Raw genomic sequence first — 27,207 nt, forward strand, 5'->3', positions numbered from 1 at the left:
TCCAAACTGACCCACTGAAGGGCAACTGTGCAATCTCCTTCCTTCACAAATGCCCAGAATACCTCTGAGCAGATCTTGGGGCACCAGCAGGGAATGGCACATCTTCTTCAAACAAGGCAGCAGAACAGAAGTAAACATCGTTCTTCTGGCTGCTAAGCCTGTAGCTCTCTGCCCAGCAAACTTCCTGTGAGTAACTTTTTACTTTGCTCCAGATTTGGAGATTTATTTTGCTTTTAACTCTCACTAGGGGGGAAGCAGAACAGGAAATCCCAGATGAGACGCTACCCTGTGGCTGTCTTAAGAATTATGTTTCATATTGTCTTTTTTGACTTAACTGTATTCTGGGTTGGTTTTGGTTTTTTTAGTTTGGTACTGGAAATCGAACCTTGTTCATGCTAAGCACACGCTGTACTACTGAGCTGCATCCCCAGCCCCTGGCTTAATGTTTTACCATGGATAGTCTCAAAAATACTCAAAAGTAGAAAGACTACATCCTTGCATCCATTTACTTGGCTTTGACCATGATCTCACCCGTATTTGTCTTGAAGGCAACAGACTGTTGACCATCTTAACTCATCAAGAATAGGTTTCTAGCTGAGTGCTGGTGGCTCACACCTATAATCCTAGCTACTCAGGAGGCAGAGATCAGGAGGATTGAGGTTCGAAGCCAGCCCAGGCACACAGTTCAAAACCCTATCTTGGAAAAACCCTTCACAAAAAAGGGCTGGTGGAGTGGCTCAAGGTGTAGGCCCTGAGTTCCAAGGTGTAGACCCAAGTGCCACAAAAATAAATAAATAAATAAATAAAAAGACAAAACAACAACAACAAAAGGTTTCTAGTGTCACACTAGCTAATGGCTTTTATGCTTTAACTGTTTAATGCGTGACTCTTCTTGCAAGCATTGTGTTAGCTCAATGGTTCTCAACAGGGATGATGTGTCCCAGTGGACAGTAACAATGTCAGGAAACATTTTGGTTGTCACAACTTGGGAGTAATTTCTAGAGAGCAGAGGCAGAGATGCCACTAAAAATCCTACGGTGTATAATAAAGAATCATGTGGTTCAAAATGTACCCATCCTGCTGTTGAAAGAATACTATTTTAGCCAATATCCCCACCCTACAGATGAGGAAACTGAGGCTTAAAGTGGCTAACTTACTTCTCATAAGAAAACAGCAGGGAAGCCGGGCACACACTTGCAACCCCAGCAACTTGGGAGGCTGAGATCAGGAAGATTCTGGTTTGAGGCAAACCTAGGCAAATAGTTTGAGACTCCATCTCCAAAATAGCCAGAGTAAAATGGACTGGAGGTGTGGTTCAAGTGGTAGAGCACCTGCTTTGCAAATGTGAAGCCGTGAGTTCAAATCCCAGTTCCAACAAAAAGAAAACAGCAGGGAAGTTGCAGAGGCCAGATTTTAACTCAGGCATAAGAGGTCCGGGGAACTCCCGGCTTAAGCATCACCCAATAACAATTCCCCAATTTGAATGCAAGTCCATCACTTTTTTTTTTTTTTTTGCTTATTTTGTTTCTGTCTAACTTAGCTTCTTTTGGGAACAAGGTTTGGTATGTAACCCAGGTTGGCCTCGAAATCTATAGCCTCCTGCCTCAGCCTCCAGACATATCCATCACTTGAGAGAAAGAAAGGAGGCCCAGAGAGGGGAGGCAACTGGCCAAGGTCACACAGTGCTGGGGCAGGACTGGAACTCAGGATTCCCAGGTCCTGGCCAAGGTTCTATTCCCAGGATTTGGCACCCCCATCCTCGAGAAAGCACCGAGGTCGCCCCTGGAGAAAGGTCCCGGGATCAGAGAACAGCTGCCACTCGCTGGGCAGCGGGACCCGGGCACCAGCCTCCCGCGGGGTCACCTGGGGACACGGGCGGGGGGTGACAAGGCAGAGGCGGGGCGTCGGCTCCACGTGCACCCCGCCCCACCAGCGCCCCACGTGGGGGGCGCCCCGCGAAGCTGGGGGTGAGGACTGGGGGTGCAGAGCCCCAGCCTCGGCTGGGGAGAGGGGCACAGCGCTGACCCCAGTGTCCACCCTGCCCGCCTTCCAAGCCGGGTGCCCAGCTGCGACCCCTTACTCCGCGCCCTCTGACCTCTGACCCCTGCCCTCTCCCGCGGGCCAAGCCCTAGCACCCTTTGAATTCTTACACGCGCCGCCCCAGGAACCCGGACCGCACACCAGGGTCCGCACAGCCCGTCGGCGCCGCCGCCAAAGCCTCGAGCCTGGAGCTACTGCAGCCACCACAGCAGCCGCCACTTCAGCCGCTGCCACCACGGCAGCTGCGCCAGCTCCCTCATCCACCGCCTACCTTCCCCTCAACCCCGCCTGCCCCGCCTCATTTCCTCTCCGCCGAGGCCTATTGGCCAGCTGAGCTGCCGTGCTGGGTTCTGATTGGTCCAGCCTCCCTTCCTTCCCCAGCTGTCGTCCGCTGCGGATGCAGGATTCATTGCCCGCCTCCTTAGGAGGGGGCGGGACGAAGAGACTCCACCCTTTTCTCCCCCTTCCACTTATCCCTTCTCAAGCTTTCCCCCGAAACCAGAGGAGGAGTCCCGAGTCCTTCTATTGATGCCACGTCAGAGAGGCGGTGCTTCTGATTGGTCAAACTTAAGGAGGCGGTGCTAACAGAGCGGAACAAGGAATTGAGTGGTGAAACCCAAAAGTCAGTCAGACACTAAGTCCCGCCTTCTGAGAGTGGCGGGTAACTTAGCAACGCAGAGACCGCGGAATTAACTGAGTAGAGCAACTTAGCGCCCTGGAAGTAGGTGAGTAGCCAGGTGGGCAAGGGTTTGAGGCTGAGGGAACTGCGGGTTCCAGCGCGCCCTCCCCGCTGTGGCTTTCCCCATCCCCACCAATGGGCGGACTTCCCTGCAGGGACCACAGAGCATCCTCTTGGGGCGCCCTGACTCTTTTCTGCCCCCCACTACCTGGCCATATTATGGCCCTACTTCCACATTCCCAAACCAGTCATATAAAGGCACATCAAGTTCACTTATCTCAACCGCTGGGGGTGTAGCTCAGCGGTTAAGTGTTTGCCTAATATATACAAGGCCCTGATGTTCGATCCCCAGTACCACAAGAAAAAAAAATCAATTATTTCAACTCAAATAGGTGGTGGGGGTGACAGGGTAGATTACAAGTCTCCCTCTATCCCAACTAAGGACCATAGATGTAAGCGAGCAACAACGGCATCTCTGGGTTGCTTTGATTATACAATTTGTTTGGCATTTCTGGGATTTGAACTCAGGGCCTTGTGCTTGTGAGCCAGGTGCTTTATCACTTGAGCCACTCCCCCAGCTTTTTCTTTTTTTTTGCTTTGCTTTAGTTTTATTTTTCAGATAAGGTCTCATGCTTTTGCCTCAGACTACCATCCTCCTGTCCCCACCTCTGGAGTAGCTGGAACTACAGGCCTGCACTGCCCAGCCTTGCAGTTTTTGTCTTTTGTGTTAACTTTACCCTTTTACTCTGTAATTCCTGTCCTTAAAATGTGGTTCTATTGTACATTCTTAAGCCAAAGAGTTTCTTGTGAGGAGTAAATGGAGTAAGGTTAGGAAGAGGTTGGCATGGAGTGGGGAACAGTGTGAGAGCTCAGCAAACAGTGGTGACTTTTCCCCCTAAAGTGCATCCTGAACTCTTTTTTTTTTTGGCAGCACTGGGGTTTGAACTCAGGGCCTCACATTTGCTAGGCAAGCACGCTGACACTTGAGCCATTCCACTACTCCTGTTTTGTGTTGGGTATTTTTGAGATAGGGTCTCTCAAACTATTTGCCTGGGCTGGCTTTGAACCATGATCCTCCTGATCTGTGCTTCCTGAGTAGCTGGGATTACAGGTGTGAGCCACCGGCACCTGACTCCTTAACTCTTCTTGCTTCAGACAGACAGGGAAGTTCTCTGGTCCATATCTCAAATACTCAACAGGCATTTACTGAGTGCCTGGTGTGGGTGCTAGGTTAGCGTAATCAATAAAAGAGAATTCATTGCCTCCTCACACAGCATGCAGTCTAATGTAGGAGACATTAATGACATGATATAGTACAGATAGATGTAAAATGACACCCAAGGGATTCACTTCCAGAATGATGGAGTGAGGAAGTAGGTAGATCCTCTCCAAAGGATGTGGTGGTGCATGCCTGTAATCCCAGTACTGAGGAGGTTAAGGCAGGAGGATCATGACTTACAGCTCAGTCTGGGCTATATAGAGAGTTTGACACCAGCCTGGTCTATATAGTGAGTTCCACATCAGCCTAGGCTATATAAAGAGTCCCTGTCTCCAAAAAAAAAAAGAAAATGCAATAGTCCACTGATAGATGAGTGGATAAGCAGAATGGAATATTACTCAGTCGTGAAAAGAAATGAAATTCCGAAAACTCCCATAACATAGATGAACCTTGAAGACATTATACCAACTGAAAGAAGCCAGATACAAAATAACAAACACTGTACTATTCCATTGATATACACATAGTAGTCAAATTCATAGAGAAAGAAAGCAGAACAGTAGTTTTCAGGAAGGGGACTGAGGAATTATTGCTTAACGGATACAAAGTTTCAGTTTAGAATGATGAAATCGTTTGGAGATTGACGGTAGTAATGAGTACACATAAATGCTTAGAGCCGCTGGATTGCATCCTTAAAATGATTAAGAGGTAAACTATTTTACAACAAAAGCAGCTCTAAATTGCACGGACTCTGATCTACTTCAGCACTGAAAACCAGTGTAAGGCATACAACAAACTGAGAGTAATTATTCCTGAACAGTACTAAAATTGGAGGTAAGGGGTACTCACCTAGGGCTTCCCCACGATGACGGTTCCAGCAGGGCGGACAGCCAGTGGGAGCCGCAGCCCTCGAGCATTGCTGGCTAAAGTGGCATTCTTGTGTCCAAAGGACCAGCAGAGCCAGCAGCACAGGATGGTGTCCTCTCTGGGACAAGCAATGGCTTCCAGCTTGACTATCTAAGAAGTGAGGCAGACGTGGCCTTGATGAGGCTGTGCACATGCGTGGTAGGATCGGTACCCGGGTAGACACGCAGAGAAGCAAGAGGGACCAACCGAAGCTAAACTTCAGGACAGACTTGAAAATGAGCCAAACATCCGCTGTGCCCCTGGCAGAGCAGGGAAGCCATACTGTTTGTTAAAAGAGTTTAAGTACGACCTCTGACCAGTCTGTGGCCAAATTTTAAACTGTGAGACACAGGAATGACCCCTAGGATGTCAGGTTTAAAAATAAGAAGAAGAAGGGAAAAAAATTAAGCAGAGCTGCAGATTACAGAGGAGAGCAACTTGACAGATTTAGGCCAGGAAGTAACTTTCCAAACACATAGCCACACAAAAAGAGTGAGAAAAATTCAGAATACAGAGTTGCTGCAATTTTTTATCTAAAATTTCCAGTTTTCAGCCAAAAATTGTGAAATTTGCAAAGAAATAAGAAAGTGTAAACATACTCAGAAAACAAAACAGTGAGGTGGGCGCCAGTGGCTCACGCCTATTATCCTAGCTACTCAGGAGGCAGAGATCAGGAGGATCATGGTTCGAAGCCAGCCCAGGCAGATAGTTCCTGAGACACTATCTCAAAACCCATCATAAAAAGGCCTGGTGGAGTGGCTCAAGATGAAGGCCCTGAGTTCAAACCCCAGTACTACAAAACAAAACAAAACAACAACAAAAAACATGGCTCAAGTGGTACAGCACCTGCCTGGCAAACAAATCCCTGAGTTCAAACCCAGCACTGACAAAAAAAAAAAAAAAAAAAATATATATATATATATATATATATATATAAGGCAATATTTCTAACACTATACTGTTAGGTTCATGAAAATATCAGTGTGATATATGTGACAAAAGCAGCACAGATGGTGGGGGAGAGGAGGGAAGGAAACGTGGGGTCAAAGTTGTTCATATTCCCCAGGCTAAGGTAGAATCTACCATGTGAATAACTATATGGAAATAACTAGAAGGCAACGGAACAAACATGTCAATCAGAAGGCAGAGATTCTCAGACAGGATGAACGAGACCAAACACCATCATACCTTCAAAAAACCCAAATAGACCAGCTACTGGGAGACTGAGGCAGGAGGATCACTAGTTCAAGACCAGCCTGGACAACTTGGCGAGACCCTGTTTCAAAAAATTAAAAAAAAAAAAAAAAGGGGTGGGGGGGTGATAGAGCCCTTGACTAGCTTGCTTGAGGCCCTGGGTTCCACCCTCAGCACTGGAAAATCAATCAATCAATAAAAGACACATGCAGGTTGACAGCAAGAAACTGGAATATATCAAACCACCCTAAAAGAGCTCAAGTGGTCACACTACTATCAGACAAAATTTCCTTTAAGACAAGAACTATTACTAGCACAGTGAGGAACATTGACTATTCTCCTAACATTGAGAGGAGAATCAATACACCAGGAAGCTCTAGCTGAGCTGACCGAGAAAATAAGAATATGCAAATTTTACCCAGCTCAGAATTACAGATTTTTGGGCTGAGAGGTAGAGAGCAGGCCCGGCATGCGTGAGGCCCTGGGTTCAGAAGGAGAAATTTGAAATCTTCCTTCACTCAGAGTAAAGGCCATGGCTAGAGGTCTTCAGTGGTGAATTTCATCAACTACTTAAAGAAGAATTAGTATTAACCTCTCCCAAACTCTTTCAGAAAAGAGTGGGGAACATGTCCCCACTCTTTCTGTGAAGCTAGTTTTGCTAAAGCCAGAAGCATTATATGAAAAGAAAAACCACAGCAAATGTCACCTGATTTTGTAAATAAAATTTTACTGGGACACAGGCATGCCAATTTATTACACATTGCATGCAGCTGTCTTTGCTTTCCAACAGCAGAGCTGAGTACATGTGAAAGGCTACAGAGCCACAAAACCAAAGTTCTTTACCATTTGTCTCTATGTAGAACAAATTTGTCAAGTCCCTCTATAGACCAATATCCCTCAAGAAAACAGATGCAAAATATCAGCAAACTGAATTCATCAACAAGCCAGGTGTGGTGGTACACACCTATAATCCCAGCACCCGGGAAACCGAAATGAGGATAGAGAGTTCCAGGCCAGCCTAGTGAGACCCTGTCTCAAAAACAAGACAAAAAAACAAAACAAAAATTCAGCAACATGTAAAAGGGATTATGCAGGAGAACTAAATGATATTTACTCCAGAAATGCAAGATTGGTTAAATATTTGGAGGGCTGGGGGCATGGCTCAAGAGATAGAGCGCCTGCCTGACAAGAATGAGGCCCTGAGCTCAAACCCCAGTACTGGAAAAAAAAAAAAAAAAAAAAAAAGATTGCTTAAACATTCCAAATATAAGCAGAGTAATCTGCCATACTAATAGAGTCAATGATGACCTAGAGAGACCAGGGCTCTCATACTTTGCTGGGGATATTTCAACATAGCCTGGCTGTTCTTCAATAGCTGAACATAAACTTAGCAGCAATTCCCCAACTAGGAATTTACCCAAGAAAGATGAAAATGTGTACACAAAATAGACTTCCATATGACTGTCATTCATGGTAGGAGAGCCCAAGTATCCATTAGCCAGTGACTGAACAAATACTGTTGCTTATTTCCATACAATGGAGTACTATGTTGCAATGAAAAAGAAAACAATACGGATACATGCTGCAACATGGATGAACCTCGGTGAAAGTGTCTCAACCTCAGTTCTATTGACATTTTGGTACAGCTAATTCCTTGTTGTGGAGGACTGTCCTGGGAGTTCTTTGATCTTTAGCAGTGTCACGAGCCTCTGGCATGTAATATTCTCTTCCCATAGTGACAAGAAAATACACCTCCAGTTTCTTGCCAAGTCCCCCGGAGAGCAGCATTGGCTCTGGTTTCAAACCACGATGCCGCAAAAAGTCAGGCTGTAGGGTTGCATTACGTGATTTCATTCGTCTGAAGTATCCAGAAATGTTAAATGTGGTGGCGACAGAGATTGTTTGGGAATTAGCTCCTGGGAATTTGGGGAGTGGTAGAAATCTTGTAGAAGTGGGTTGGGGTGATGGAACATAACTGTACACATCACATGTACAAGTGGCTGGGGTTTGTGCTCTGTGTCCTATGGTAAGTATACATAGGGAATTTGTGCCGGGTTCTATGGCTCCTAGGCCCTGGGGAGGTAGCTGTGGAGTAGGATCTAAATAAAAGACAGAAACTGCTGATCTAGCTGAGGTATGGCTTGAGGAGTAAAGCGCTTGCCTGGCAAGAACGAGGTCCTGTGTTCAATCCCAATACCACTGGAAAAAAAAAAAGAAGAAGAAAAGAAGAAACTGCTGATCTAGAACTCTGGGTTGGCTTCTGGGAAGAGCCTGGAGCCAGGATCCTTTAGAGAGGACAGTGTGGCCGCAGAACAGGAGCTGTGAGGCACTTGTCACTCCTCAGCCCCCAGCTTCTCCAGATACCGTTCTTTGGGGAACATCACAACCTTCCCATCACAGCCCTAAGCTCTGCCCTCTCCCCACCCTCACCTTCAGTTCTTTCCACCCACTGTCTCTGTCTCCCCATTGTCACTGCCCTGTCCCTGTTGAAGCCACCGCCTTCTCTTCCATGCCCCCTGTGACAGCCTTCTGAGCCCAGTCCTCTTGCTCTCTTACTCCCGCCCACTCTTCACCACACCCAGGCCCAGGCGGCATCCCTGGTCATGTCACTCACTGTCCCTTCAAGCTCTTGAGTCGTGAAGGAGGCTGTCATGGCTGACTTCTTCAGCCCAGTTATATCAGAGTGCCCAGTCCAGCCAGGAGGAGGTCATAACCAGGGTGGTCAGTCCAAAAGATCACCCTTTTTTATACTGGGGTGAAAGTCAAGAGTGAGAGTGGGTTGTGTCCTGAGGTCACCTGGTCTCCATCAGGAAAGTAGCAGGAGGAGCAAGAAGCAAGCCCACCATTCTCTCCCACCTTTCTGCTCCACCCAGAGCCAGACAGCCTGGTGGTGAAAGCAGCTGTAACCCGGATGCTGAGTCTGAGCCTCAGGCATCCCAGAGCAGGCATGCCTGCCAGAACCCATTCCCGGCATCTGTGGTCTGATGGACGTAGTGTGGGGTTTACACTTGGTCCTGGTGAACACTTAGATTAAGAGGTAAGTATTCCCTGCTTGCTTGATTGCAAAATTCCCATATGTTTCTCTTTGTGCCCAGGGAGAGGAGGGCTCAGAGTGAGGCCACTGCACCATGAGACTCAGGCCTCAGTACAGGGCAATAAGCAGAGGCTTTTAACTCTCCACAGGGCTTTCTCTTTCCTCAGTCATCCCTTCCCTGCCTAGCCTCCTTTTGATGTGGCTAGGATAGGTTTGTAGCCTGTGGCCAGAGAGATAAGGGACTTAGCCAGAGTCATTCAAGAGCCCCAGCAGAGGGTCAGTACCCAGGTCTCCTTTCACTCAGAGCTGGAAACTGCTCGGTGTTCTGGGGACGGTGACTTTAGATAGCAGAGATACCAGCTCCCTGGGAGGGGGTGGGCTAGACCTGGACTTGCTGCCTTTAAACTTTGGTGGAGCCTTGGACTGGACAACCCTGGATCAAGGTCCTCACCTTCATGCACCTCTGTCCCCGACCTGGGAACGTGAGACAATGTCTCCACCTGGTCAGCACTGAAAGTGCTGGTCAGTGTGTGGAGGCCGAGGAGGCTGGTGAGACTGTCAGACAAAGCCCCATCAGAGAGCTGCCTAGCTAGGGTCAGGCTCCAGTTAATGGAACTGAAAGTAAAAGTAATTAAACAGGACATTTGCAATACAGAAATACAGAGCACCAGAGGAAACTATCCTTTTAACCTAAGTTTTCACATTATAGCAGTGAGTTATATCCTATGGTCAATCAAACAGCCTTTAACACAGGGGCCAGGTGCTGTAGCTCACGCCTGTAATCCTAGCAACTCAGGGGGATGAGATTATGAGGATTTCTGTTCAAGGCCAGCCTGGGCAAAAAGTGAGACCCTATCTCACATCCAACATAAGATAGGGCTGGTGGAGTGGCTCAAGTGGAAGAGCGCCTGCCTAGTAAGCTGGAGGGACTAAGTTCAAACCCCAGTGCTGCAAAATTAAATAATGCTTTTAACGCAGGGATTTCCAAATGTAGACTGAGTTTTACTACCGCCAGCAGAGAAATATGTTTCTCTTCACAACCCTACACACACATTTGATCAGAAGAGAATACCATGAGCTGAAGGTGTAGGTCAGTGGTGGAGTGTACGCTTAACAAGTGTGAGGCCCTGGACTCAATCCCCAGTACCACAACCGACAAACAAAAACCCTGTACCCACTACATGGAGCACGGTCTGATATTTTCCACTCTACTTTTTGTGTTTGTTTATTTTTGAGACAAGATCTTGCTGTGTAGTTTAGGATGGCCTCCAACTTCAGGTCCTCCTGTCTCAGCCTCTCAAGTGCTGGAATTACAGGCGTGCACCACCATGCCCAGCTGTACCACTTTTAAGGCTAGCTCCAACCAGCAAATTGATTTCACCACCCACTGAAGGGTTGTTATTTTTTAGAGCAGTTTCAGGTTCACAGCAGAATTGAGAGGAAGGAACAGATTTCTCAGACGCTCCCCCCACACACACTCACATGCACACCAGAGTGGTACATATGTTACACAGAGCCCATGGTCTGCATATGACGCACTCTGCCATGCATCCCCATCCCGTGCAACATCTGACCTTTTTACTGTCTGCATAGTTTGCCTTCTCTAGAGTGTCACATTCTTGGAATCATACAGGATGCAGCCTTTTCAGATTGGCTTCCTTTGCTTAGTAAATTTGCAGTTACTATTCCACCTTAAGTCCTTTCGTGGCTCAATGGTTCACTTCTCAGCGCTGAATAGTATTCCATTCTCTGAATGTAGCTCAGTTGATATACCCATTCCCTTAATGAGGGACATCTTGACTGCTTCCAAGTTTTGGCAATTTTGAATAAAGCTGCAGGTTTTCGTGTGGACAGAAGTTTTCAACTCCTTTGGGTAAATAGTAAGCAAGTCTGGATCGTGTGGTAAGATATGTTCAGTTTGTAAGGAACCACCCAACTGCCTTCTGAAGTGGCTGCACCATTTTGCATTTCACCAGCAAGGGATGAGAGTTCCTGGTGCTCTGTGTCCCCACCAACATTTGATGTCAGTGGTCTGGATTTGAGCAGTTGTAACAGGTGTGCAGTGGTTACACTTTTTTCTTCTAGTGGGGAAGTTTACTTTAGAAGTCTCTAAATTCACTACTAAGAACTCTGTGTGTGTGTGTGTGTGTGTGTGTGTGTGTGTGTGTGTGTGTGTTGGGGGTGCTGAGGATGGAACTAGGACCTCACACATCTCTACCGCTGAGCTACACCCCTGGTTCTTTCTTCTTTCTGAAACAACCACAGTGATACTATCTCCTGTGTGTAGCCAGAAATGGTTTCTGAAGTATACCGTGACCAAAAGAGGAATTAAAAGCTGTGATTCATAAGGAGGGGACAGAACAGTGGGGAGGGACTTATGGGCCTCAGTATTCATCCATCAGTAACAGAAACACCTGGATAATGTAGAGATCAGCAAAGTTAAAAGTGATTATGTAATGCTTCCTTTTTGACCCTTTGCATACATTTCCACTCAAAAATGCGATTTTGAGAAAAAACCTATCTTCTATTTAAAAAGTATACACGCATTTGGGCTGGTGGAGTTTGGTTTTTGAAGGCAGGGGGTCTCTGTGCAGCCCAGGCTGGCCTGGAACTCATGATGATCCTCCTGCCTCAGCCTGCCTAGTCCTGGGAATACAGATGTGCACCACCACGCCCAGCTTAAAATATATCATTGTTGAAGTACTAATTAATGTCATAAAATCTTCACATGTTTGAGCCAGGATTTCATTTCCTGTGACAGTTCTATCAAGTGGGGTCCCTTGTGCCCCTCTTTTACACAGAGGAAGCCATAGCTTGGAGAGATTACATGATTTACCCTAAACCACATAGCTGTGGAGGTGAAGGCCACATCAAATGAGATCGGATACACAGTGAATTTAATCACCATGTGGTAAGCTCATGTTTTTCTTTTCCACTTCTGAGAAAAGGAAGTGAAGTCCCGTCACAGGCAAATGGACTTGGCCAGTGCTATGGCTGCAGCCAGCTTGTTCATATAACCAGCAATGTGGCCCCTCCCACCCCCGTCCCTGCTCTGTGCCCTCTGTCTCCAAAGCACTGGAAGCAGTGGCCACTGAGATCCGTCTGTTGATCCCTCCAGCGCTCCCTGTCACAGCTCCAGCCTGGGGACCTTTTGCAAATGAAATATAATCCTCAAAACATAGGTTCTCAGAAGACAGGATTGGGCAATAGTGTGAGAATGACAGAAAAAGAAAAAAGATTTAGGGGTTTTTTTGTTTGCAATACTGGGGTTTGAACTCAGGGCCTACACCCTGAGCCACTCCACCAGTCCTTTTTTATGATGAGTTTTTTCAAGACAGGGTCTTGTGAACTATTTGCCTGGAATGGTTTCAAACCACGATCCTCCTGATCTCTGCCTCCTGAGTAGCTGGGATTACAGGCATGAGCCTTGGTGCCCAGCTCATCGTGACTTTCATATCACTTTCCAGCCCCTCACATTCTTGCTGTAGGCTTGGGAGTCTCTTGAGGGGAAGTGATGCATGGTTGACAGGCTGTGGGATCTTTCTGAGGCTTACAGGAAAACTGAGGCTGCTTCTGAAACAAAACCCTGCCTGTTAACCCAGCCGCTAGGTGGCAGCCTTGGAGCACAGCCGCCAGGCCTCCCTTGCCTGGCTAGCACTTTGAGTCAGAGCAGACTGTAGACAGGTCTTGTTAGGTCCTGGGACCTGAGGCACATGGCGTGTGTACCTGTGTGGAACACAACAGAACTGTCAAGAGTACAAGAAATCACAACGCCAATTGTGAAATGCACAATGTGGCTTTATTTATTCATGCTGTGATTGTGCAGAAATTGCAAATTTTTTATGAGAAAATGAAAACCATAGGCTCCATCTCACAGGAAATCTTATCCCTGGCAATGTCCCCCAACTGTGTATCCCCCCCAACCCCAGAAACATTCTTTCTTAGCCCCGTTCCAACTAAGCCGAGCAGTCTTTTTTGTTAAGCCATGGGGAGAACAAAGAGTGGAGCTGGGAGTGGTGGGGTGTGGCTCAGTGGTAAAGCAATTGCCTAGCGTGTTGAAGGTCCTGGGTTCAATTCCCACCATTGAGAGAAAGAAAGAAAAGAATGGAGCTAGGAAGGCATGAGATCTCAGTTACAGCTAAAAATCAATGAGGGAGTACTTAAGGTGACTAGAAATTCCTGTGCTGTGAATTTTAAATGGAAGGTGGTACAAAAAGAGGGGGTCATGTTTTGATTTGAGACAAGGTCTCACGGTGTAGCCCAGGCTGGTCTGGAATCGAGGTCCTCCTGCCTCAGCCTCCTGAATGCTGGAATTATAGGCATGAACCTCCATGTCAGCTCTAAAGAGGATTTGTTTAGTTGGTTTTGTGGTTCAATAATATCTGGGTTAGGAAGAGCTATGTATACATGGCAATAAAAAGCATGGAGTCCCTGGGTGAACAGCCTGTGCTGAGGTCATTTTCGGGTCTCTTTTAATCTTTTCTGGTGTTTTTGTTTTTGTTTTTTTCTGTTTTTTGTTAGTACTGAGTTTTGAACTCAGGGCCTTATGCTTGCTAGGCAGGCACTCTACCACTTGAGCTACACCTCCAACCCTGTTTTTCTGTTGAGTATTTTCTTTTTTTTTTATTGTTTTATTATTCATATGTGCATACAAGGCTTGGGTCATTTCTCCCCCCTGCCCCCACCCCCTCCCTTACCACCCACTCCGCCCCCTCCCTCTCCCCACCACCCCCTCAATACCCAGCAGAAACTATTTTGCCCTTATCTCTAATTTTGTTGAAGAGAGAGTATAAGAAATAATAGGAAGGAACAAAGGTTTTTGCTGGTTGAGATAAGGATAGCTATACAGGGAGTTGACTCACATTAATTTCCTGTGCGTGTGTGTTACCTTCTAGGTTAATTCTTTTTGATCTAACCTTTTCTCTGGGTCCTGGTCCCCTTTTCCTACTGGCCTCAGTTGCTTTTAAGGTATCTGCTTTAGTTTCTCTGCATTAAGGGTCTGTTGAGTATTTTCAAGATAGGGTCTCATGAACTATTTGCCCAGGCTGGCTTGGAACTGTGATCCCCCTGATCGCTGCCTCCTGAGTTGCTAGGAGCCACTGTTTTATTTTTTTTCTTTTCTTTTATCTCCCATGCGTTCGATGTCATATCTGGGAATCCATTGCCCATGATTGTGAAGACTTACCCCTATGTTTTCTTCTGAGAGTTTTATATTTTTTCAATTTTGTTATGTTTGCTTTTAGAGGCACGGTTTCTCTGTGTACCCCAAGCTGGCCTCAAACTCAAGGTCCTTCTTCCTCAGCCTCCCAAGTGCTGGGATTACAGGCATGCACTGCCATGCCCAGCTGAGCATTACTTTTAAAAGTATTCTTGCTTCTCCCTCCCTAAGTATTAATCCAGCCAAGCCCCCGTTCCTACCACTCCTGTTGACCCTCCTTGCCAGACTCTGGCAGTCTCTCTCCTCCCTCCAAGTTCCTTCTCTGTAATCTCCTGGTCACTCCTACCCCCATCTCAGACATGGTCCTGCTGTGCTCCTTCTCTCCCAGCCTTTCTGCTGAAGCCAGGCTATATGCACATGAAAATGTGTGCACATCAAACACAGCCCAGGGCTGGCAGAGTGGCTCAAGTGGTAGAGCATCTACCTAGTTAAGCATAGGGCTCTAAGTTCAAACCCCAGTACTGCCAAAAAAAGAAAAGAAAAAACAAGAATGACTAAAAGAAAACATCTACATTACACATCGCTCATTGGTGTTAATTATGTTTAAGCACACACACACTCACACATCTGCGTATATGCTTACAACAACAAATACAAGCACGATTGTGAATGTATTTCATACTGCTAAGTTTTAAATAGTTTTGGATGCTTCAGTTTAGGACTGAAGGGGTTTTTCCTTTTCCTTTATTTTCCCGCTTTTCTGGTGTCGGGGATGGTACCTAGGGGCCTCACACTTGCTAGGTCACCCTCTCCCATTAAGCACACCCCAGCCCTGGACCTGAATCCTGAACACCTCAGTTCTCTAGTGCTCTACTTCATAGGACTCAGTCAAACCTACAGCAAAAGCTCATCCTGTCACATCTACCATCAGAGTGCACCGGATGGTGGTTTCCGGGCATGGGCTGGGATGGGCCTCCTCTCTCTCTCCCTTTCCCTGTCTGTAAAATGGAGGTAACAATAGCATCCGCCTTGTAGGGTTGTGAGGATAAAGGGATTCTCTCCTAGTAAAAGCACTTGGAGCTGGTGGAGTGGCTCAAGTGATAGAGTGCCTCCCTAATAAGTATGAGGTCCTGGGTTCAAATCCTGGTACTATACATAGTTAGGGTCTCAAGAGCTACTGAATATTAAAATGGAGCTCCTTAAAACAAGGCTCCCCCATTCCATTATATTTTGTTTTAATCCCCTCTGAATGCTCGGATTCGTAGGATAGACGTGGGGGTTTCTTCCCCTTTCTTTTTCCAAGGGGGAAAATATGTATCATTTAGTTCAATTCTTTTTTTTTTTTCTTCAAAATGTTCTGAGAGCAAAAGTAATAAAATATCCAGCAGACCTATTTGAATGAAGACGAGGTGTAATTTGCATGATAAAGATATATTTCCATTTATAAAGTTCATCAGCAGAATTAATGACAAATAAAGAGAGATCCAATTAAACTTCCCCATCCATTAACAGTGTCGCCCGCTCTGGGGGCAGGAGCGTTGAAGGGGAGGCTGAAGTTGGGAATGATTTAAATATTAAGGTTGGTGCATTAAAGGGGACAGGAAGAGATCCCTGGAAAAGAGATTTTTTTTTTTTGTCAAATGCGTCCCCCGCCCCCTATCCGGTTCCCCCGGCTTTTTCTTGTTCACCCAAATGAGCTGTCAAGAACCGATGGGCGTCATGGTAATCAAAGAAAACAAGTTTGCCCTTTAAAGCAAAAGAGGTAATTTGGCTGAAAGCAAATTGGAAACATTTCATAAAATGTTGCATTTCCAGCCTTGATCTCTGAAGAATTCCGGCGTTTCGATATACGCCTGGGAGCTTCCGGCGGGGGTTCGGGGGGCGGGGAGAGCAGGAGAATGGCGTTCATTAAACGCTTGGTTCTCGTCCATCCCGTGGCCTGGGGCAAAGATCCTTCATCCTCAGAGAGGCTGGGGAGCTCCCTGGCTGTCCCCACAAACTTTATGGCCAGGAGAAGCTGCAAAGGAACTCCCACCGTTAATCAAGAGCTGAAGCAGGGGTGGATGGAAGTGAGGCAGGATGGTGCCGGCCTCACCCTCCTCAGCCCTGAGACACTTCAGATTTTGGATCCTTTTGCTTCGCTAAGGATCTGAGCATCCTTGAGCCTGCCTGGCCTGGCTGCCTTGCTTCCTTGTTCTTAGTCATGTTAGGTACTTATTTGATCCCCTCCACTTTTCTCTTTGTACTCTAATTTGGTGAACTGAAGGTGTCTTTTGTGGCTTCATATATTATGTCCTTCTCTGCATTTGTATCCATCCCCAAGGCCTCCTGATCATGGCTTGTCCCTTGTCTCTGGCATTGGACCACCTAAGGTTCTTTGATTGCAAGCAACAGAAAGTGACCCTGGGCAGGTATAATCCTAGCTACTCAGGAGGCAGAGATTAGGAGGATCATGGTTCGAAGCCAGCTTCAAGACCTTATCTTGAAAAACCCTTCACAAAAATAGGGGTGGCTCAAGATGAATGCCCTGAGTCAAGCCCCAGTACTGAAAAGAAAGAAAGGAAGGAAAGAAGGAAGGAGGGAAGGAAGAAAGGAAAGAAGGAAAGAAAGAAAAAGTGACCCTGGCTGTGTCAAATGATGAAGGGAACACTGAATAACCAGCCCTCAGAATGAAACAATAGTGTCAGGCATTGTGGTGCATGCCTGTAATCCCAGCTGCTCAAGAGACAGAGGAAGAAGGATCACCAGTTTGAGATCAATCCAAGCAAAATTAGTGAGATCCTGTCTCAAAAACAAAAGGGTAGGTTGTAGCTGAGGTGGTAAAGTAAGTGCTAAGCCCTAGGTTCAATCTCTAGTACCACAAAAAGAATGGAACAATAGCCAAGAAAGTTCTAGGGGGTCTTGGTAGCAGGCTCCTCATCTCCCAGCACTTCCCATCCATGTGTTGCCTTCTTTAGGACTCACACTCCTGGAGAGAGTGGGCAGGGCTTTTTTACAGGCAGTCCCACCAGGACTGCCATGTTAGTCATTTTACTGTCACTGTGACAAAATACCTGAGAAGAACAGCTTATCAGAAGGAAAGGTTTCAGTAGTTTAAAAGGAAACCAGGCCTAGCTTTTTAGGTTTTCTTATTTCATCACCACTTGTTGAAGTTTGGAGTTTTAGCTCTTTCTTGGGACTCCATTTTTAATTTTTTTATTTTTTGGGGCTATTCTGGAGTAATTTTGCTTCAGCACACCACCAGTTGAGCCATCGCAAGCCTTTATCCCAACCTTGGCCCTGGAGTCTTTTCAGGTGGCCTATGAAGAAAGTGCTTCACGCAAGTCAGGAGCTCTCATCCAGAAACCTTGGTAAGGGACCTTCATGACTTGACCCTCTACCCTCCTCCCAGGTTCCCTTCCCTCTCCCAGAAGGTCCAGCCCAAGTGCCGGACAGAAGTGAAAGGTCCTACAGGAGACCAGAGGTGACGCTCCCTGCAGGCAGAGAGGGGTTGGGATCTTGTTATCCACAAGGAGAGAATGCCTGGCCACGTGAGAGTGCTCATGGGGAGCAGATATTCCTGCCTTGGAAGAAGAAATCTAAGAGACGCGATTAAAGGCGTTCCAAGTGAACCATTCAGTGTGGCATCCAGACGCACCGCAGTCACCGCCTGTACCATGGTGTCCTTCTGAGAATGCTAGAATAGGGAGTGATTGGGACAGAGAGCACAGTCAATTTAGACTTAAATTTTTTTTTGTGGGACTTGGGTTTGAATTTAGACATAAATCTGTTTTTCTGCTGGTAATCTAACACAGCATGTGGGAAGCTGGGTACCACTAATTGTGAATTACTGGTGTACATGATCGGATCTTGTGATTCTCTTGGATCTCTTTCACTTTCACTGTTTTGTGAGTGTGCTGGGGATCTTCCTACCTCTATCATTAACTTAGAAGGGATCTGTGTAATTCGTATGTGAATGACTTCAGAATGCTTCACTTCTACATTTTCATTTGATGCAAAGAGGCATCAAAGGTCTTAAGTCTTTGTTTTAGAAGCCTGAAGTCTGTGAAATGAAGTGTAACCTGAAGGGATGTGAGGAGAACATGGGTAGTCTGGTTAGAGTGTAATAATTAGGGTAGGTGACTCTATTTTCTCATTTTCAACTATTTGGGTTGCCATAAAAGGAATTTCTGATGTTATTTTAATTTTCAGTACCAAATGTGTATATAAAGGAAAAAAAAATGGAAGGAAAGGTTTCTTTCAGCTCATGGTTCAGAGATTTCAGTCTATAACTGATTGGCTCTGTTACTTTTGGGTCTGTGATGTGGTGGGAACCCATGACAGAGGAACTTGCTCACCTCATGGTCATCAGGAAGCAGAGAGAGACAGAGGGAGGGGCCGGGGAGGAGCCAGGGTCCCAACGTCCCCTTCCAGGGCACACTCCAGTGACCTAAGGACCTCCCACAAGGCCCCATCACCTCCCAATAGCACCACAGCTGGGGACAAGGCTGTTAGCACTTAGGCCTTTGGGACCTGCTGCAAACCCTGACAACAGCACCCAGGAGTGTTCCCGAAGGAAAGCTGGGGACTGTCACCTGCCAAGGAGGATGCAGATCACGGAGGCCAACACATCCCTGCCCACTGTCCACTCTGTTACGGCAGCTAGAACTCGAGGAGCATGAACTTGAGTGCCTCGTCCTCCCCTCAACATCTCCCAACTTCCCTGGTTTCTGTTTTTCACTCATAAAGTCCTAGTGATTCTTCCTCTTCCCTCTGCACCACTGTACTGGGAATTAAACTCGCCAGACAGGTGCTCTACCACTTAAGCCATGTCCCCAGCCCTTTCTGCATTAGTTATTTTTCAAATAGAGTGTGGCTTTGATGGCCAGGTCAGCCTGGGTTGCAATCCTCCTGTTTACACTTCCTGTGTAGCTGGGGTGACAGGCACATGTACCCAGGTTTAGGGTCTCCTCATTTTCCTGGGGTGGCCTTGGACCTTGAGCCTTCTGAGCAGCTGGGATTACAGGCATGAGCCATCAAGCAGAAATAGTCTTTAAATAGCTTTTTATTTTGCAATAATTTTAGATTTACAGAAAAACTGCAAAGACAGTACAGAGTTCCCATGTGCCCTTCATTCAGCTCCCCCTAATGTCGCTTCTTATATAAACACAATGTTTGTCAGAACTAAGAAATTGACGTTGGTGCAGTGCTGCTAACTGAACCATAGACTTGGTGACTTTCCACATTCTGTGTTGTCCTTTACCATTCCAGGATCAATCTATGATCCAGTACTGAGTCTTCCCTAAAACAAGGCCCAGGGCCGGGGGAGAGGGTTGTTTTATTTTGTTGAGATAGGGTCTCAGTGTAGCCCAGACTGACCTTGAACTTGCGATCCTCCTTCCTCCACCTCCTGAGTGCTGGTATGCAGCACTACCCCAGAGAAACTTCTTTAAATCCTACTTTGAAGTTATTGTTACTGTCCCCTCAATTTTTAAATCAACACTCAAAACTCAGTGAGCAGCGTGCTGTCCCTAGTCCTGTCTGCTCTTCACCCCATGTTTACTCTGTCCCTGTCCTGCTCGTGCCTCAGGCTGCTCATCCCTGAAGGAGGCTGGGTCAGGCTCCCCATCAGTAGTGACATCAGAGTGGAGGGCAAGCGGAAGGAGAAGCCATGGTTTTCCCACTCTCTATTTGGACGATGGTGGTTCCAGCTGTGGCTCTATCTCAGATTCTGAGAGCTAATGACTGTGGTTTGAGCTTCCCCTGGTGACCCGAGGCCCCAGACTCACCACCTCCTCTTTATATGGTGGTTTTCTGCCATTGACAACTACTGGCTGGCTTCCCCTTCCATTTTTCTGTCACCCCAATAACCAGGTCCCTGCATGTGAATCCTCAGAACAGTGTCTGTTTGCCTGACTGCTCTGGCCTGACACACCGTACCCGAGACACTCCTCCATCCTTGGTCCTCCTACCCTGGTGACCCAAACACCATCACAGAGCTAAGAGCTGCTTTCAGTGAAAAGTTCTGTATAAAACTGCAGCTCCAGCCAGATACTGGTGGCTCACTCCTGCAAATCTTAGCTACTCAGGAAGCAGAGATCAGGAGAATCGCAGTTCGAAGCCAGCCTGGACAAACAGTTCATGAGACCCTATCTCAAAAAAACCCATCACAAAAAAAGGGCTGCTGTAGTGGTTCAAGGTGTAGGCCCTGAGTTCAAGCCCCAGTACCACAAAAGAAAAAAGAAAAATTAAGTGCAGCTTCTCTCAGGTGACCATCAACATGTGGCTGTTATGACCACACTAGCCACATGGATGTCACCCGGTTCTAACAGCCACCCCTTTCTTTGCAGGGTTGCTCAAGAGTCTGTTGACGCCTCAGTCTCTGAGGGCATGCGGAGTGTGCACACTGCTGGAGAGATGGCTTTGAACATTCTCTCCGTGGCCCCTCTTTACCAAGGCCCTGCCATCCATGGGATACGGGTAAGGACAGAGGCCCCTCTAACGCTGGCCAAGCCGCTAACACCCTTGGCCCCCTCCAAGTCCAAACTCACCACCATCGAGGCCAAGAGGATCATGTCTGTCCTGGATGAGGCCATCTATAAGGTGGAGCTGGTGACCCTGATGTCATATGTGGAGTCCCACCCGGAGGCCCTGGAGGGCATTCTGCAAGAGGACATCATGAGTGTCATGAAAGAGCACATGGACCTGTGCCAGGTGCTTCTGGAGAACGTTGATGCCCTGCAGGAGGAAGAGATGCGGCTGCGACAGGAGGAAGATGCTGAGGAAAGGTGGTATCAAGATCGCCACCTCTCCATCCAGCTGCACAAGGCCAACCTCCAGCCACTGATGCAGGAGGTCCAAGACTCCAGCAAGAACGTCCTGAGAGTCCTGATCTGTGACCCCCGGGCCACCAAGCTTCTGCAGGTGCAGGCACCAGGTAGGAGTGCAGAGGCCCAGCACTTCCTTCAGAGCCTGACTGAGCTGCGGGGATATCTGTTTGAGAAGCTTCTCACCAACCCCATGGAAATGAAAGAGAAGGCCCAGTTCATACAGGACATCACCCGGCGGAACAAGCAGAACCAAGAGCTCATTGACAGCCTTGAAAACGAAGTGACAGCAAGACTGAAGAACAGGGACACAGAAGTAAGTCTTCCCAGCATCCACCAAGGTGTGGAGGTGTGGAGAGAACCACATGGAGAGGCCCAGACCTTTTGGATTGTTTGTTTGTTTTTCCTCAGTGATTTAAGTAGAAATTTTCCCGCATTCATTTACTCCATAGAAGTTGTTTGGAGCACTTGCTGGGAGGCAGGTCTTGTAAATAAGCCCACAAGCTTCCAGGCTCACAGAGTTCACAGTAGAAGGGCTAGGTATTAAAGAACACATTTAATTACAGTTTTGAGAAGTACAATGAAGGGTAAGTACAGGGTGCTATAGGGCAAGATACAGGAGAGTTGAGCTTAAACCCAAAGATTCAGGGACATTGAAGTCGGATGTGGGAGGATAAGAGGGAGTGAACCAGGCAAATGAGATGAGGAAGAACGTCCAAGTCAGGAGCTGGCAAACTGGATAGAAATCAGATGTGACTGAGTTCCAAAGTGAAAGGAAAGTTAAAGTTTATTACAGAAAAACACAGCAGGCCACTCCATAAGCAGGGCAGCCCCAAGCAGAGACGTGCACTTCATTTATGGGGAAGGGTTTCACTATTTGTCACTTTTCCAGGTAAGGTTCTGCATATGAATGCTTCCCCCGACCCCGGGAAAAGGAGACCTTTAAAGTGCATGTGCCATTCTGCAAACTGCTGACAATGCCCCTGTGCTTGTGTTCCAGCTCCCCCTCCCCCATGCCCAGCCTCAGTTCTAGGTCAGAATCATTGCCATCTTGTTGGTGGCTGGTCTTCAGCAGGGTGCCAGTACTCCATTTTTCTTCAGCTTATCACAAAATGTACAGTAACCTGCCTGTCATGGGGAGTGCGACAGCTTCATTTCTCCACTACCTTTCTCATCTCCAAAAGGTCACAGACTCCACACATTAGACCTCATGAGCCACATGGACTCTGTTGCAGTTACTCAACACAACTCTGCCATTAGTGTGAAAGCAGCTGTAAACAATAAGCAAACATTAAGGAAATGAGTGGAACCTGTGTTCCAATAAAACTTTATTGACAAATACAGGAGTCTGATTGGATTTGGCCTACTGATCCTTCTTCCAGGTGGATGGGAGAGTGTGTACGTAGGTCCTGAGATGGGAATAAGCCTGGGCAGTTCACAACCCAGCATGTTGCCAGTGAGGAAATGGAAGGGGCCCAGAGAGAAGGGCAGGAGACAGATGGCTCCAGGCAAGTGCTGTACCACCCAAACCACATCCCTAGCTCCTGGGAAGAACCTTTAAGAAGGGAAATGAGGACCAGGCATGGTGGCACATGCCTATAACCCCAGCTATGTGGGAGACAGAGGTAGGAGAATCGTGGTCCAATGTCAGTCCAGGCAAAAGCATGAGACCCTATTTGAAAAATTTTAAAGAAGTATTTTTATTTATAAAAAGAAAGTAAAAAGGACTGGTGATGTGGCTTGAGTGGTGGAGCACTTACCTAGCAAATGCAAGGCCCTGAGTTCAATCCCCACTCCTGAATTTAAAAAACAGGGAGGGGCGATGGCTGGTGACTGGTGAGTATTAAGAGAGCCTTCCTCACTCTGAGCCAGGTGGAAAAGGAGAACTTTGTGATCCAGGAACTGAAAAACCACCTGCACCAGGTGCTCAAGTTCTCAGAGAACAGCCTCCTCCGCACGAAGCAGGAGGCCGAGAAGCAGCAGAAGGTGGACTTCCGGGCCTCGCAGGCTAGGCTAGCCAAGATCCAGCAGGAGCTCCTGATGCTGCACTCACAGTACCACAACCAGGTCACGGAGAACCAGGAGGTGGAGCAGGCACTGAGGAAGGTGCCCTGGAGAGCTGGGGGCAGGGGGGAAGGGGGAGGAGTGCCATCTCTCCTGGGAGGCTGAGCAGAGCTGGCAGGGCAGCACTAGCCCAGGAGGAAGGTGCAAGGCAGGTCCAAAGCTGGGCAAACATCCCCTGCGGGGCAGGGGGCAGGACGGGCACAAGCCAGACAGGCTGGTCCCCGTCCTAGGGCAAGCTCCCCTGGCCCCATGGGATGACACTCCTCACTTGGTGGATGCTGTGAGAGGGAAGGAGGCATCACATGGCCTCTGGCATATTTGAACTTGATTCCCTCTGAGGCTCATTTTCACTGTCTGCCTAGGAGGATGATAAAGGCAGTAGCAAGGGGTTGTTTGAGAACCTGAGAAGGCCAGAGGGGGATGGCGGGACAGAGCAGCTGTTCAGCAAACATCATCAATTCACTGGCCTTTGTCTCAGGTGGGCCCAGGCCCACCACCCAACTTCCAAATCTCTTTCTTCTAAGGGCACCTTTTTGACACTTGTCCTCAGTCTTTTAGCATCATGACTTTTGAGCATGTGGACAGGAGCCATTGGCCTCTTCCCCAGGAAAAAGACCGAGACGCTGTAGACAATTCTCGGGGGTTACAGGTCCCTGGAAGGCAGCCCCTCCACAATGCCAAGTTGAGAACTTGTGCTTTGTACAATCAGGGAGTTTATTTACTTATTTTCAAAGTGACCGGTTCAGTGGCATTGGGTACCTGGCATTCACAATGCTGTCCAAGCACCACTTCAGTCTAGTTCCAAACTATTTCATCACCTGAAAATACAACTCTACCCAGTAAGCAGTCACCCCTCTGCCCATTCCTCCCTCTCTCCAGCCCTGTCAACCACCACTCTGCTTCCCATGTGGATTTGTCTGTTCTGGACATTTCCTATAATGGAGTCACATATGTGGCATCACGGGTTCAAGGTTCAGCCATGGTGTCAATGCTTCGTTCCTTTCTATGGTTAAATCACATTCCATTATGTGTATGGGAGCTGATTTCTTTTGGTGGGGGGCTGTGTTGTTTGTTTGAGACAGAGTCTTTCTATGTAGCCCAGCCTGGCTTTGAACTCTCTTATCTTCCTGCCTCAGCCTCCTGAGTGCTGGGATTACAGGTGTGTACCACCACACCTGGCTGGGAGCTGATCTTTTGAAAACAAATTAAGTCCTGTTCTTCAAGTGCATCTAAATCCACCAGCGGCTTCCCCTCTCCCTTACATGAGTCCTCTCTGCCCTGGGCTGGCACTTCCAGTGACACAGCCTTGCCCTTGGACCTTGCCGGGGACCACTCCATTCTAACCACACTGGCTTCATTCTGTTCTTTAAGCCTGCTGCACCTCAGGGCCTTTGCACCTGCTGTTCCCTCTGTCTAGAATGTTCTGGATTCAGCTGCTGACTTCAAATCCAGGCTCTGCCACCCCTAGCTCTGTCATCTTGGGCAATTGGGTTAGCACGCCTGAGAAAGGAGGGGGTGGGTTCAGCAGAGAGGCAGAGAAGTATCTATTGCATGGTCTGCCAGCACACAGTGCTCAGGACTGCTATTGTGACTATTACGCCATCAGACAATGACTGTTTGGATTCTTTCAGAAAAAATACAAAGTGGAGACAGAAATTGAGAACTGGATCCAGAAATACGATACGGAGATGGGTGAGAAGCAGGTATCTGTCACTAGGTCTCTTTCTGGTGTTTTCCCCAAGATCCTGGAGGACTAAGAGGATGGGGAGAAGCCCACAATGGTGCCTGATGTTCTTGGGCAGGCCTCATCCTTTGTCCCAGGACTGTGACCAGCCAGGGCAGAGAGGGGAAAAGTGGGAAAGGGCTAGGAGCTGCGAGCCTCTGGAAGCACCTGCCTCTAGGCCTCGTGGTCTTGGCGCCCTCTAGTGTCCAGTCCTGGAGTGGGTTGCAGGCTGCTCAGTTTACCTGACTCAGGCAGTCTCCTCACCCCAGCCCCTCAGCAAGCTCTACCAAGTGCCTGATGTGCCAGATGCCAGGATATACCAGTGCAGGACAGAAAGCCCGTTATCCTCTGAAGAGGTCCCAAGCTGGTGTCACTCTCCAGCTGTGTGACCTCACTCAGGGACTTGACCTTGTTTGTGTGTGTGTGTGTGTGTGGTTCTGGGGTTTGAACTCAGGGTCTCCACCTTGAGGTATTTGCCACTCCACCAGAACTATTTTGTGATGGGTTTTTTCGAGTAGGGTCTCATGAACTATTTACCCAAGCTGGTTTTGAACCGTGATTCTCCAGATCTCTGCCTCCAGCATCCAGCTTGACTGGGGTTTGAACTCAGGGCCTCACAATTGCTAGGCAGGTACTCTATCACATGAACCACTCTGCCAGCCTGAGGACTTGCCCTCTCTAAGCTTGTGAATGATGGTGGAAGGGAGGAGTGGAGGAAGAGGAGGAAGGGAGCAAAATAGGGAAGGTACAGCAGGAGGGGCCATGGTTAGACGTAGAGAAGAACTCTGGGATCAGTCACTTGGGAGATCTTTTTACTCCGGACATCTGTGACTGCTCCCCAGCAGCAGCCGTCATTTCTTGTGTCCCCACTCTGCCTGGCTCTGTCCTGTACTTTGACCGTATGGTTTGTGTTAGTCAACTTTCTGATGCTGTGACAAAATACCTGAGGAAAACACCTGGAAAAAAAGGAAAGATTTATTTTGGCTGAAGGTTTCAGAGGGCTCAGCCCATGGTCACTTGGGTCCCTCTGCTTTTAGTCTAAGGGACATCATAACAGAACATGCATTATGGAGCAAAACTGCTCATCTCATAGTGACCAGGAACCAGAGAGGGAGGGAGAGGAAAGGGCCAGGGACAAGTAGGCACATCTCCAGTGGCCTCCTTGTCCAACCAGGCCCCACCTCCTAATAAATTTTAGCCCACTCAGGATGAACTCAGGGATGGATGAACCCATTGATGAGGCTGGGCTTTCACGATCCAATCATCTCCCAATAGTGCCCCCAGCTGGGGGCCAGGCGTTCAACATGGTCTGTGGGGGGCTATTTCATATTCAGATGTAACAAGATCATCTGATCCCAGACACAGCCCCAGGTTTGAAAATGCCCCTGTTTCAGATGAGAAAAAAACAGGTTTGAAAGGTGAAGTCTCCTAAAACGCAGCTCCGCTGGGATTTGAAACTAGGCCCTGCCCTGCTCGCAGCCCTCTTTCCTGAGATCACTCAGTTGGGTCCTCCCTAGAACATGGATAGAGCCATCACCTAACCTGACCTCAGCTGGGTCCACCTGGGCCCAGGTGCAGCCTCTGGCAAGGGTGGGGCCGAAGCCCCTGGGGAAGGTAGGAGGGTGGGGAGAGCGTGAGAGGCACGCCCTGTGCCCACCCCCAGTCCTGACCGTCACCCAGGATGAGTACGAGGATCTGGAAAGCATCCACAAGGAGGAGAAGCTGCAGCTGGAGGAGCTGCGGCAGCAGCACGTGGTGCTGGTGGAGGAGTTCGCCCAGATCTGGACGGAGCGCGAGATCAACTCCAAGAAAAGGATGGAGGCAGAGCGCGAAATGCTGCGTATGGTGAGGGCCGCCACGCTCATCCAGGCCGTGTGGAAGGGCTATCTGGTCCGCTCCATGCTCAAGTCCAAGAGGAAGAAGAAGAAGCGGGGCAAGGGCAAAGGGAAGGCCAAGGGCAAGGTCAGGAAGTAGCCCTGCACCCTCCGAGCCCTGCTCCCATCCTGTCCCCAGGCCCTCCAGAAGCAAGAATCCTGCCGATCATGGCTTTGATGGCTTTTTAAAATGAGAGCAGGTTTTAAATCACACTCAAGGACACACCCTACAAATAAACCTTTCTACCTGGTGCTGTGGCTGTGTGTCTGCTTGTGGGTGCTCACAGGTGCCTCCTTCCTGTGGAGTGTGCAGGCCTGGGGCTCAATCCACAGATTGTCTCAGTGGGAAACAAAGGCCCTGGCTGCAGCCCAGAAGCTGCCATGATCGTGTCAGACTATCACCCACCAGGGCAGTGGGTGTGGGTCTCAACTGCCAGCAGGGGACGGAGCAGAGAACTCCAAAGGAGCTGGGACGCAAAGGTGTCGGTGCCCTGTCACAGTTTCCCTGCT

General features: G+C 48.1%; 2 protein-coding genes across 4 annotated transcripts in view; one reads left to right on the top strand and one right to left on the bottom strand.

Moving 5' to 3' along the window:
- Tpcn1 (two pore segment channel 1) overlaps window positions 1-2,323 on the bottom strand; it is a 53,004-nt gene extending 50,681 nt beyond the window's left edge. The window contains exon 1 of one of the 3 annotated variants that reach the window (XM_020156930.2): window positions 2,151-2,323. The gene's annotated coding sequence lies outside the window, so the exon portion shown is untranslated. Of the gene's footprint in view, window positions 1-62; window positions 228-1,157; window positions 1,872-2,150 lie in introns of those variants that run through there. The other 2 variants (XM_074060553.1, XM_074060552.1) reach the window with 2 other exon arrangements.
- Window positions 1-26,922, top strand: Drc10 (dynein regulatory complex subunit 10). Its single transcript, XM_074060564.1, has 5 exons — window positions 1-186; window positions 20,560-21,352; window positions 22,909-23,142; window positions 24,732-24,803; window positions 26,504-26,922. The coding sequence occupies exons 1-5, from the start codon at window positions 50-52 to the stop codon at window positions 26,795-26,797; spliced, it is 1,530 nt and encodes a 509-aa protein (XP_073916665.1). The 5' UTR covers window positions 1-49; the 3' UTR covers window positions 26,798-26,922.
- Window positions 26,923-27,207: the final 285 nt, after the last annotated feature.

Source organism: Castor canadensis, chromosome 18, assembly GCF_047511655.1.
Source record: "Castor canadensis chromosome 18, mCasCan1.hap1v2, whole genome shotgun sequence".
Classification (NCBI taxonomy): Eukaryota; Metazoa; Chordata; class Mammalia; order Rodentia; family Castoridae; genus Castor; species Castor canadensis.

Excerpts from the sequence above, each read along its gene's own strand:
- Drc10 (XM_074060564.1), top strand. The coding sequence starts at position 50 with ATGCCCAGAATACCTCTGAGCAGATCTTGGGGCACCAGCAGGGAATGG. Across the intron at positions 21,353-22,908 it reads TGAAGAACAGGGACACAGAA|GTGGAAAAGGAGAACTTTGT; the intron begins GTAAGTCTTCCC and ends ACTCTGAGCCAG. Across the intron at positions 24,804-26,503 it reads CGGAGATGGGTGAGAAGCAG|GATGAGTACGAGGATCTGGA; the intron begins GTATCTGTCACT and ends ACCGTCACCCAG.